We start from the raw sequence: 12,297 nt of genomic DNA on the forward strand, positions 1-12,297 counted from the left end.
TTGACCAGAGGTTGTGTGGTGGTGGAAGCTGATTGATTCATGGAATAGTGGCTCGGCTTAGGAGTTGCGGATGGTGTGTTTCATTTAGAGGGGTTTATCTGGGGATGAGTAGTGGCGACAGCTGGTTATGGGTATTGTTTTTCAGGGGTCGTTTTGTGAAGAGTCGGTTTTAGAGGGGGTGATGTTTATGGGTGTAGGGGTGTTTTGTTTGGAGTGTATTTTCAGGTGTTCCGCCTATATACGGCTCCTTTAGTTGTATTCTATGAATCACCGGTCTCTGTTCATCTTGAGCAGGGATCTGGTTTTTAATAAAATTTGTTGTTTAAAAAAAAAACGATGAGGGAGTTTCTTTAAAAAAAAAACTATGAGGGAGTAGAAATCGTTAAAGAGTGATTTAAAGGGCTCAAACTATTAATGGATTAATTTGAGTAATTTTGCTGAAAATTTGAATTTCAATAATAAACATGACAAAGACTAATTTACCAAAAAAATATTTTTAAATCTTGTTTTTCATGGTTGCATTGTTACTGACCCGTCATCACTTCTATCCGATACGTCATCAACTTAAGGGTCAAATTTCATAGAGTAATTTGTCCCTCCTATAGAATTGGCAATGTCTAATTTTTGTATTATTTTTTAGGCTTAATATGGTCATTTATTTTCACTAGTTTACGGATTTGGTTCCCCATATTTTTAAATCTGATAGTTTGGTCCATCCATCATATTTTTGAACTAAAATTCGGTGATATATGATATATTATAAAAGAAAATGCTAAGATGATGAGAAATATCATCTTCTATGAAATTGTAAGAAAATGTTTCCAACAAAAGTACATTTCAGAATTTTCTATATCATACAAATCTTATCCAAAAAATGGTCACACATTTTGTCAAAAAATATGAAAACGACCCACTTCATAAATAACTAGCACTAGCCAGTTCTCACTCGGCAACTTAGGATTTTTTACAATCATGGCAAACGAGGTAATTCTGTTAGATACATGGGCTAGCATGTTTGGTATGAGAGCAAGAATTGCATTAGCTGAAAAGAGTGTTAAATATGAGTACAAAGAAGAAGATCTCAGAAATAAGAGTCCTTTACTTCTTCAAATGAACCCAATTCACAACAAGATTCCAGTTCTTATCCATAATGGAAAATCCATTTGTGAATCTGCAATTATTGTGCAATACATAGATGAAGTTTGGAATGATAAAGCTTCATTCATGCCTTCTGATCCTTATGAGAGAGCTCAAGCTAGATTTTGGGTTGATTATAGTGACAAAAAGGTAACTTCTTAATTTGGTTTGTTAACCTCTTAATTTCATAATCAATCTTGGTGGGTTGTATTGTTTTTAACCCTTCAATGAGACGAGACTATAATAATTTAGAGTTCGGTCAAAAATATAAGTATAGTAAAGTTATTCATTCAAAAATTGAAGTTAGATTCTTCTTAAGTTATATTCAAAAAAGTTCTTCAATGTATCAAAATTTTAAAATAGTTTTTGATTGTGCATCATATCTTGTCTGCACTTAGTTATTGTCATATAAATCCTTATATGAATAGAGTTAATGTCAACAACGTAGGATTATTTGAACGTTTGAGACTATTTTTACTAATAAAGTGAAAAATCAGAAACTATTTTGAATTTTCGATGCATTGAAGGGCTATTGTGGTTACTTCCTATATATTCAAGGATTAAAGTGCTATTATCCCTAAATTAAATGATGGACAATACAAATATTCAGTATTGATCTTGAATGTATTATGTATATGTAGGTTTATGACACTTGGAAGAAAATGTGGCTTTCAAAAGGAGAAGAGTATGAGGAAGGGAAGATGGAGTTGATCTCTATCTTTAAGACACTAGAGGGGGCATTGAGTGACAAACTTTTTTATGGTGGTGACACATTTGGGTTTCTTGATATTGGTCTGATCCCTTTTTATAGCTGGTTCTATGCATTTGAGACATATGGCAACTTCAAAATGGAAACGGAATGTCCTAAACTAATGGCTTGGACCAAGAGATGCATGGAAAAAGATAGTGTGTCAAAATCTCTTCCTGATCAGAAGAAGGTGTATGATTTTGTTGTGAGCATTAAGAAAGCACTTGGATTGGATTAGAGACTTTGTGTGCAAGCTTTAAATATTTACTTGGATTTGATTAATATTCTATATGGTTTGCTAGACACTTGAGTGTGTCTACAATATTACATTTGGAATAAAATATGATTGTAATAAGGTTTGTGTAATTGACTTTTGTTTAGTGGTCTTTGATCAATGTACTATGGTTTGCTAGACACTTGATTGTGTCTACAATATTACATTTGAAATTGAGGAGGGATGATTGTTATTTGTTGCTATGGTTATTTGAAGTTGAACACTTGTATGATCTATAAATGACTCATTCGTCGTCTTTTAGTGGTAGATATTGATGGTTCTTTTTATGTTTACGATTGAAATAATGACTTAATCTATATCAATTTGATTAAAACAACATAAAATAAACGTGTAGTTCGTATGAAACCAGCATTAATCAAGTCACCATCTTAACCATAAATATAAGAAGGGTCGTGAGTTCTTATTTATGAATAATTTTATCCATCATTATTTAAATTTCTGATAATTTTAAATATCGAGTCATGGTGGAACATTTATAAAAGTGATCCACCGAGCAACTGCGACAAACATTATTCAATTCTGTTTTTATACTATGGTTTCAATTTGTTGACTATGGTGACTGTGGATTTGGATTCAACACAGTTGACTGCATGCTGTCAACACATTTAGACCGTTCGATCAAAATCAGATGATCCAAACTTAAAATCCAAACCCGCTCTTAATCAGACGGTCTACATGTGTTCAGTCAGAGTCTTCTCACCGCACACAACCTTGATCCGGTGATTGTCTAGTAAATGTCCCTGTCCAACTAGAACATTTCAGAATATTCTATATCCTTCGAATATTAGGTAAAAAAAACCACTAACTTTATAAATAACATGCTCTATATTGTTCACAAGTAACAACCTATAATTCACTTTCACTTGGGATTTAGTGATTCTCTACAATCATGGCAAACGAGGTAGTTTTGTTGGATACATGGGTTAGCATGTTTGGTATGAGGGTTAGAATTGCATTAGCTGAAAAGGGAGTTCAATATGAGTACAAAGAAGAAAATCTTAGAGATAAAAGTCCTATACTTCTTCAGATGAATCCAATTCATAAGAAAATTCCAGTTCTTATTCATAATGGAAAACCTGTTTGTGAATCAGCTATTATTGTCCAGTATATAGATGAGGTTTGGAATGATAAAGCTCCATTCATGCCTTCTGATCCTTATGAGAGAGCTCAAGCTAGATTTTGGGTTGATTATATTGATAAAAAGGTAACTTCTTTGATTTGTTTTCTTTTTTATTTTCATCTTTAATTTTGGTGGGTTGTGTCAGTAATTATGGAATCTCAAAGACAAAGATCATAGTGATCAGTAAAAAAGCAAATATAAGAGTATTCATCTGAAAAATACTCAGAGAAACTCATATGATAAAAGATAATGAAATGGTACAGTATAGTGAGATATTTATAGGAGTGGGTTGGAGTAAATAACTCCCTAACTACCTAACCAACTTCGTAACTCTAATTAACCTATCATCTAACTTTAGTTTATTCATTATACTGTAATATTTTGAGATTCATGTTCAGCTTTTATATTTCTCTCAAAATAAAAAAAAAATTGTTCAGCTTTTATATGTTAATTGTCCATGATTAACACTGGATTAGAAGAGTTAAAATTGAATTTCATATTTTAAGCTTTTGAAGTTGAACGGCATCTTTGTAAGTATATTTACTTTTAGCACACCTTGTATGGGATGAAACATTTAAGTAATATATTCTATTTTGATTTGTTAAAAAAAAAATATTTACTTTTATATCTTTGCCTTTTGGTAATTTTTGTGCTTTTAGGGTGTTGTTTTGATTTTTTGATACCTTATTCTAAGCTTTTAAATCTCCTAGTACTTTTCCTTCATAAAGATCTCCTAGTAATTGAATCTTATTTAGATCAAATTATTTGAATGTACCTTATAAATAATTAAATATAAATACTTATGAGTTTTTTTGAGATAACTTATTGAAATAATTTATGACATGTTAATATGTTGCATTCGTCTTATTTTCATAAGACAGAAAAACTGCAAACCCTTTCATGACGCACAACTACCTAAGCTCGAAATACATTCAAAATACTAGAGTTCTAACAAAACTTAGACAAAAAAAAACAAAAAAAAAATAATGGTTTTTTGAATGTAGGTGTATGATACTTGGAGGAAAATGTGGCTTTCAAAAGGGGAAGAGCATGAGGAAGGGAAGAAAGAATTGATCTCAATCTTCAAGACACTAGAGGAAACTTTGGGTGACAAGCCTTTCTACGGTGGTGCTACTTTTGGCTTTCTTGACATTGGTTTGATCCCTTTTTACAGCTGGTTTTATGCTTATGAAACATATGGTAACTTTAAAATGGAAGTGGAGTGTCCTAAGCTTATGGCATGGGCCAAGAGATGTTTGGAGAAAGAAAGTGTTTCAAAAACTCTTCCTGATCAAATGAAGGTGTATGATTTTGTTGTGAGCATGAAGAAATCACTTGGTTTGGATTAGAGATCAGGACTTAATGAATCAAATTAATAATGTTTGCTAGTTAAATATGATATTATTGTGTCATGTGCTTAGATATAAGATATTATACTATGGTTTGCTAGACACTTGAGTGTGTCTACAGTATGGCATTTGGAACATAGGAGTATTGAATGTCACTATGGTTGTTTTAAGTTGAACACTTATATTTGGTCTATAACTAAATTACTTATACTATTTGGCTGTTAACTGTTTTCTTTAATTCAATTTAATGTATATTGTTGCTATAGTTGTTCCAATGTAGTGAACATGCCACCTGTTAACTACAATGGCTCACGTTTTTTTATCACCATTGATCACCACTTTAACCATCATTAAACACAACTTTGTCCACTGTTGACTATAACTTTGACCACCTTCGACCACCATTTTGACTACCATTGACAACCACTTTAACCACCGTTGACGAGCATTTTGACCACCATGTTAATCACCATCGATGACCACGTTTAGTAAATTGAAACGGCTTTTGAAGAATTAAATAAAAAAGTTATTACTCACTTCACCTCTTACATTTTCCAAACAATAAAATGCAAGCTTTGTTACATATCATTGCTAGTAAAACTATAGAATGATTTCGTTTTAAAGTGTCTATTGAAAACTACTTTCTTTGAAAGGTAAGCAAACACACTCTTTTTGTTAAAGTAGTCTAATAGTAAAAAAATTAATATTGCCTAATGAAGAGAATATAGATGACATTACATAGCTTTCCTTCTTTACTTGTATCACAAGTAATGAGTATTAGATAGTTATTCACTAGAGTAGAGACACACTATCTTACATTGTAGCTCAAGTTCATATATATATATATATTGAAAGATAATAAGTTAATACTTTTATGATTTATTCCTCAGCCAAAGGCTGGTTTTTATAGAGAGAATACAATTAATGTTCTCTTAGACTAGCCTAGAAAATTGTTACATTGGAAAAATGACAATGAAATTCTCTAGATTTGACTAGAAAATAATATCATAGGGAACAATAACATAGGAAAATCAATTACTGATGTATTTTCCAGCACCCCCCCTCAAGTTGGTGCATAGATATCTATCATGCCCAACTTGTCTATCAAATGCTCAAAGGTGGGTCTTGCCAAGCTTTTGGTCAAGATATCTGCAGTTTGTTGACTCGAAGTAACAAAAGGTAGACATATTATTCCAGCATCTAACTTCTCCTTTATAAAATGTCGATCAATCTCAATATGCTTGGTTCTATCATGTTGAACTGGGTTATGAGCTATGCTAATAGCGGCTTTACTGTCAGAGTATAATTTTAATGGAAGCTCAATTTTCATCTTAAGTTCTTCTAGAACTCTATGGATCCATAATCCTTCACAAATACCTTGAGCCATAGCTCTGAACTCAGCTTCTGCACTACTTCTTGCTACAACTCCTTGTTTCTTGCTTCCCCATGTCACAAGATTACCCCAAACATAGGTACAATATCCTGAGGTTGATCTTCTGTCTGTGACTGAACCTGCCCAATCAGCATCGGTGAAGATAGACACATTTCTTTCACTAGTCTTCTTAAAAAATAAGCCTTTTCCGGGATTTCCCTTCAAATATCTCAGTATCCTATAGACTGCCTCAAGATGTTCCTCGAAAGGAGAATGCATGAACTGACTTACTACACTAACTGAAAAAGCAATATCAGGTCTGGTGTGTGACAAATAAATCAATTTCCTAACCAATCTCTAGTATCTTCCGGTATCAACCAGAACACTACCTTCTCCCCAAAGCTTAACATTAGGATCCATAGGGGTATCTGCTGGACGACATCCACTCATTCCTGTTTCTTTTAATAAGTCTAAAATGTATTTCTGCTATGAAACCACAATACCCTTCTTTGATCGTGCAACCTCCATACCAAGAAAATATCTCATGGATCCCAAGTCCTTAATTTCAAAGTCTACTGCTAATTTCTCTTTTACTCTTGCCATTTCTACTGTATCATCTCCAGTAAGGACAATATCATCAACATAAACAATCAGGACAGCGATTTTTCCATCGTGGGAGAACTTTGTGAACAAGGTGTGGTCAGTCTGTCCTTGAATGTACCCTTGTTTCTTCATGGATTGAGTGAATTTTTCAAACCAAGCTCTTGGAGACTGCTTTAATCCATACAAAGACTTATTTAGTTTGCATACATTTGATTCAAATTTCTTTTCAAAACCAGGAGGAATGTCCATATATACCTCTTCTTCTAGATTTCCATTGAGAAAAGCATTCTTAACATCCAACTGATGTAGAGGCCAATCCAGATTAGCAGCAAGAGACAAGAGAATTCTGACGGTGTTCAATTTTGCAACTGGAGCAAATGTCTCAGAGTAGTCTATACCATAGGTTTGAGTAAATCCCTTAGCCACCAAGCGAGCCTTGTACCTTTCAATTGACCCATCTGAATTATACTTCACAGTGAACACCCATTTGCATCCAACCGTCTTCTTGTCATCTGGTAATGTCGTGACACTCCAGGTTTTGTTCTTTTCAAGAGCTTTCATCTCCTCAAATACGGCTTCCCTCCACTTTGGAATTTCTAGAGCAACCTATACATTTTTTGGAATTTCTACACTAGACAATTTTGAGGTGAAGGCAGACAAGGGTGAAGACAAATTTGAATATGATATAAAATTGGACATAGGGTGTTTAGTGCAAGATCTAACAGGTTTTCTAATGGCAACATGATCATCTATATCAGGATACAAAATATGACTCTCAGAAACAGAGATAGACTTGCCTTTCCTTTTCTTAGGAGGTTGATCATTCCCCGGTTCAGATTCATGACAGTGTTGAGATGTGGACTCATCCCTTTCTTTGTGGTGCTTTTTCACAAGAACCTTCTCTTTCCAAATCCTGTTTCCTAGTTCAAATTTGTTCTCTTTAAGTGACTCATTATTTTGTGGCATTTCAATTAGATCATCATTATCAAGTGCTTCAAGATTCTCATTGTTTTCTACATGAGAAAATGTAGGCTCGGATTCACCAAGTTCCTTACTCATAACATGAGTAGGATCAGATAAAGAATCATGTCCATTTTCTATTGGTGCAGAAGTATAAGTCTTAGAACTTTGTGATACAGGCAAAGACAATTTATTTGAAAAACTCATGTCCTCAGTTTGAAAGGAGTCTTCCTTTATATCCCCCCCTTGAAGATGAGTGTTATCAAAAAAAGGTTTATTTTCAAAGAATGTAACGTCCATAGTGACAAACATTTTCTTGTTTTTTGGATCAAAACATTTATATCCCTTTTGGGTTGGAGAGTATCCAACAAAAACACATTTTATAGCACGTGGTTCAAGTTTTCCAACATTTTTATGTTCATGAACAAAGGCCGTGCAACCAAAGATTTTTAATGTCAAACCAGTTGAAACACGAGTACTAGGAAAACATTCTTTGAAAGTATTAATCGGGGTTTGAAAGTTGAGAACTTTGGAAGGCATTCTATTAATTAAATATGCAGCTGTTAAAACAGCTTCGCCCCACAAGTAGTTTGGTACTTTACTTGAGAAAAGTAAGGCTCTAGCAACCTCCAATAAATGCCTATTTTTTCTTTCAGCAACTCCATTTTGTTGAGGAGTATTGGGACATGAACTTTGATGTACAATCCCATTTTTAAGAAAAAAATCATCCAAAATAGTGTTAAAATATTCTTTGCCATTATCACTTCTAAAGACTTTAATATTTGTTTGAAATTGGTTTTGCACCATTGTAATAAAATCCTTTACAACCTGACAAACATCGGATTTCCCCTTTAACAAGTACACCCAACATACTCTTGAATGGTCATCTATAAATGTGATAAACCATTTTTTGAGTGAAAGTGTACTTGTACGGTTAGGGCCCCAAACATCACTATGAATAATAGAAAAAGGTTTTGATGGTTTATAAGGCTGTATTGGAAATTGGGAACGATGATGCTTTGCAAATTCACATGCTTCACATTTAAACAAAGAAAAGTTCTTATTATGAAATAACTTAGGAAACAAGTGTTTTAAGTAACGAAAACTAGGATGACCTGATCGTAAATGCCACAACATAACGTCGTCATCATTATTATTCAAAACAAGAAAAGATTCAAAGCAAGAACTTATTGGTTTTGAAGGTAGTTGTGATGCAGATCCAACGTCAAGGTAGTAGAGTCCTCCACTCTTCTTAGCACTGCCAATAATCTTCCCCGAGTTCAAATCCTGAAAGACACAGTGAGATCGGAAAAAATTAGTTTGACAATTTGCATCTTCGGCTTATTTACCGACAGACATTAAATTACATGATAATTTTGGAACATGAAGAACATTTTAAAGAGATAACTCTAGAGACAACACAACTGACCCTTTACCTGCAACGGCTGAAAAAGAGCCATCTGCAATTTTTATTTTTTGATTACCTGCACATGGACTATATGAAGAAAACAAAGTGGACTCACCTGTCATGTGATCAAAGGCACCTGAATCTACTATCCAAGTATGACTGGGACTGACACTAAGAAAAGCAGAATTACCTTTTGTTGCTATAGAGCAAGAAAGAGTTGGAGACTCGAGGAGTTTGTACAACTTGTCTAGTTGTTCCGTAGTGAGTTGAAGCTGAGTTGAAGAGGATTGCTGCCCTTGATCAGAATTACTAGCCTGAAATGCACAATCACCTTTCTTCTTCCAGTTAGGTGGTTTGCCTTTGAACTTCCAACAATTTTCACGCGTATGCCATTCCCGTTTACAGTGATCACTCCAAGGATTGTTTGACATTTTATCATGAATAACCTCTGCCATCTTTAAAGGAAGAGAGCAACAAACAGCCACCAAAGCCAAATTGCTGGCAAACTATAATCAACACTGTAAATTAAAGAAAACTAAAAAACCAAGTGTCTCCAATCTGAATTTTGACCGCTCAAATAGAACAGGAAAGCGCCGATGAAGAAACTGATGTAATACGGCGAGAAACGGAAGTCTGGAAGGCGGCGCGTGGTACGCACGCGGCGACAACGTTGCTGCGAATAGACCTCACACGCCGGTATAGAAGAAGCGCGTGGAGGCGCGTGTAGCAGTGAACGACGGCGGGATTTTCGACGTTTGACTCGGTTTTTTGTTCTGGTTCTGATGGTCTGGTCAGTTATTAGCATCCGGTGATCGGACACACAGTGATGATATACTTGGTAATAGAGGTACAACATAAGTACCTATAATTACGCGGAAGCGAGACCCCCAAACACCAAGAGCTCTGATGCCATATTGAAAGATAATAGGTTAATACTTTTATGATTTATTCCTCAGCCAAAGGCTGGTTTTTATAGAGAGAATACAATTAATGTTCTCTTAGACTAGCCTAGAAAATTGTTACATTGGAAAAATGACAATGAAATTCTCTAGATTTGACTAGAAAATAATATCATAGGGAACAATAACATAGGAAAATCAATTATTGATGTATTTTCCAACAATATACATACCTTCTGTAATAATGATTTTATTAATGAGAATTCACTTTTATCATTCTTGTCTATTTTCTAATATGGTATCATGCGCCTTCTCCCATGGGGAAAGGTAGTTACGATCCTCAACAACCTCTAACCACTTTTCTCCGTTGTGCTTTCTCTTCCGATCATCTTCATTGATCGTTTCTTTGTTTGATTCATGGTGCTAGCAATCTTCCTTTGCACTTTGATCTTCATTTCTTGTTGAAATCTCTGTTTTTTTTTGTTTGATTGAGTTTATCTTCAATCTTACTCTTTTCTTGTTTTCTTCTTGATCTTCTTCTTGTTCGTTGTAATTGATTCACACGTTGTTCATTGTGTTTTTGTTCATCCAAGTGAAGGTCATAATTCACTTTCTATCACTACTAAACTCATCGGTTCGAACTACATTGCTTAGAATCGCACTATTCAACGTTCGTTGGGAACGAAGAACAAATTAGGGTTTATCAATGGTTCTATTCCAATTCCAGATTCTGATGATTTGAACCGCGCAGCTTGGGAACGATGCAACCATGTGGTACAATCTTGGCTTACTAATTTTGTTTCTGATTTCATTGCTCAAACTATTGTTTTCTATGATACTGCCTTTGATGTTTGGCATGATCTGCAAGAAAGATTTTCTAAGGTTGATCGTATACGCATTGCTAATCTGCGTTCTACCATTAACAACCTCAAGCAAGGTTCTAAATCTATATTGCATTATTTCACTGAAATGAAGGCACTTTGGGAAGAATTAGCTTCACACAGACCCATTCCTAGTTGTTCATGGATTCACACATGTCGTTGTGAAGCTTCTAGAGTTGCTAAAACTCATAGGAATGACGACTAGATCATGCAGTTTCTTACAGGTCTCAATGATCAGTTTCCTGTTGTCAGGATACAAGTTTTGCTCCTTGACCCTCTTCCCTCATTGAACAAGTAACATTCATTAGTTGTTCAAGAAGAAAGCAACAATGCTTCTCTTTCTTCTTTGAGTGTTTCTGATGATTCCTCTATTCAAATCAATGCTTCTGAAACTAGAAAGTTTCAAGGTCATGGCAAGAGTTTTTCTCAACATAAGCCTGCTAGGTTTTGCACCTTCTACAACTGTACCAACCACACTGTGAATTTCTGCTATATGAAGCATGGCTATCCCAATATTAAAAAAGCTCAACCTAGAATTAATGTTGCTACTCATGAAGAGAATGATGCTGGTAACTCCTCCTCTCTTGGTGCAGGTGCTTCTGTAAGTTCCAACACTGGTTTTTCTCAAGAACGGTTAGTTCAACTTGCATCCTTGTTACAACAAGCTAACTTGGTTGTTCCTTCATCCCAAGCTACTTCTAACCACATTGCAGCTACCCCCTTGATTTCCACCAGTATTTGTGCACATGAGTCATCTTCTGCAAGTATAATACCAAAACCCTCATATTTGTTACTTGATTCAGAAGCTAATGAACAAATTTCCCTGCTATCTCTCTTGTTTCAGTTCATTTTATAGAATTAAACCTGATCATGTTTCTTTACCTAATGGAAATTCCATTTTGGTTATTATGCTGGTATTGCTTCTTTTACTTCCAATTTTTATCTCAGTCATGTTCTTTATTCACCAACATTTACTCTTAATATCATTTCTGTTGCTAAGTTGTGAGTCTTTATCCTATTCTTTACACTTTACTCTTGATCATTGCATCATACAGGACACGCTATCTTTTAAGATGATTGGTTTGGCTAAGCAACTGGATGACTTATACAAATACATTCCATCTTCATGTACTTCAAATTCTATGTCTTTTAGTTTTTCCAATAAATCTTGTAATGTTGTTTTACCTCGTTCATGTAATTCTAGCAATAGTATTCCATCTAATGCCTTGTGGCACTTTAGACTTGGTCATTTATCTCACCAAAGACTTCACTCTATGTCTCTTTTGTATCCCAACATTATCAATAACAATAATAAAGATGTCTGTGATTTGTGCCATTTTTCTAAACATAAACATTTATCTTTTACTTCTAGTAATTATCATGCTTCTACCAATTTTGAACTTATTCATCTTGACATTTGGGGTCCATTATTCATTGCTTTTGTACATGGACACAAATATTTCCTTACTATATATGACCATAACAGATTTCTTTGGGTGATTTTACTTAAAACTAAGGCTGGAGT

The 12,297-nt window shown here is 34.4% G+C and overlaps 3 protein-coding genes across 3 annotated transcripts; all 3 read left to right on the forward strand.

Moving 5' to 3' along the window:
• The first annotated feature begins 849 nt into the window (after positions 1–849).
• LOC25487038 (glutathione S-transferase 3) lies at positions 850–2,374 on the forward strand. The gene is made up of 2 exons (XM_013608888.3): positions 850–1,287; positions 1,779–2,374. The coding sequence occupies exons 1-2, from the start codon at positions 973–975 to the stop codon at positions 2,121–2,123; spliced, it is 660 nt and encodes a 219-aa protein (XP_013464342.1). The 5' UTR covers positions 850–972; the 3' UTR covers positions 2,124–2,374.
• A 606-nt stretch (positions 2,375–2,980) lies between these two features.
• Positions 2,981–4,887, forward strand: LOC25487039 (glutathione S-transferase 3). The gene is made up of 2 exons (XM_013608889.3): positions 2,981–3,384; positions 4,305–4,887. The coding sequence occupies exons 1-2, from the start codon at positions 3,070–3,072 to the stop codon at positions 4,647–4,649; spliced, it is 660 nt and encodes a 219-aa protein (XP_013464343.1). The 5' UTR covers positions 2,981–3,069; the 3' UTR covers positions 4,650–4,887.
• Positions 4,888–10,208: 5,321 nt separating this feature from the next.
• Positions 10,209–10,977, forward strand: LOC112419419 (uncharacterized). Its single transcript, XM_024777079.1, has 2 exons — positions 10,209–10,218; positions 10,619–10,977. The coding sequence occupies exons 1-2, from the start codon at positions 10,209–10,211 to the stop codon at positions 10,975–10,977; spliced, it is 369 nt and encodes a 122-aa protein (XP_024632847.1).
• The last annotated feature ends 1,320 nt before the right edge of the window (positions 10,978–12,297 follow it).

The sequence above is a fragment of the Medicago truncatula genome, chromosome 2, assembly GCF_003473485.1.
Source record: "Medicago truncatula cultivar Jemalong A17 chromosome 2, MtrunA17r5.0-ANR, whole genome shotgun sequence".
Taxonomy (NCBI): Eukaryota; Viridiplantae; Streptophyta; class Magnoliopsida; order Fabales; family Fabaceae; genus Medicago; species Medicago truncatula.

Coding starts and splice junctions, on each gene's coding strand:
- LOC25487038 (XM_013608888.3), top strand. CDS start 973: ATGGCAAACGAGGTAATTCTGTTAGATACATGGGCTAGCATGTTTGGT. Junction 1,288..1,778: donor TTGATTATAGTGACAAAAAG/GTAACTTCTTAA, acceptor ATGTATATGTAG/GTTTATGACACTTGGAAGAA.
- LOC25487039 (XM_013608889.3), top strand. CDS start 3,070: ATGGCAAACGAGGTAGTTTTGTTGGATACATGGGTTAGCATGTTTGGT. Junction 3,385..4,304: donor TTGATTATATTGATAAAAAG/GTAACTTCTTTG, acceptor TTTTGAATGTAG/GTGTATGATACTTGGAGGAA.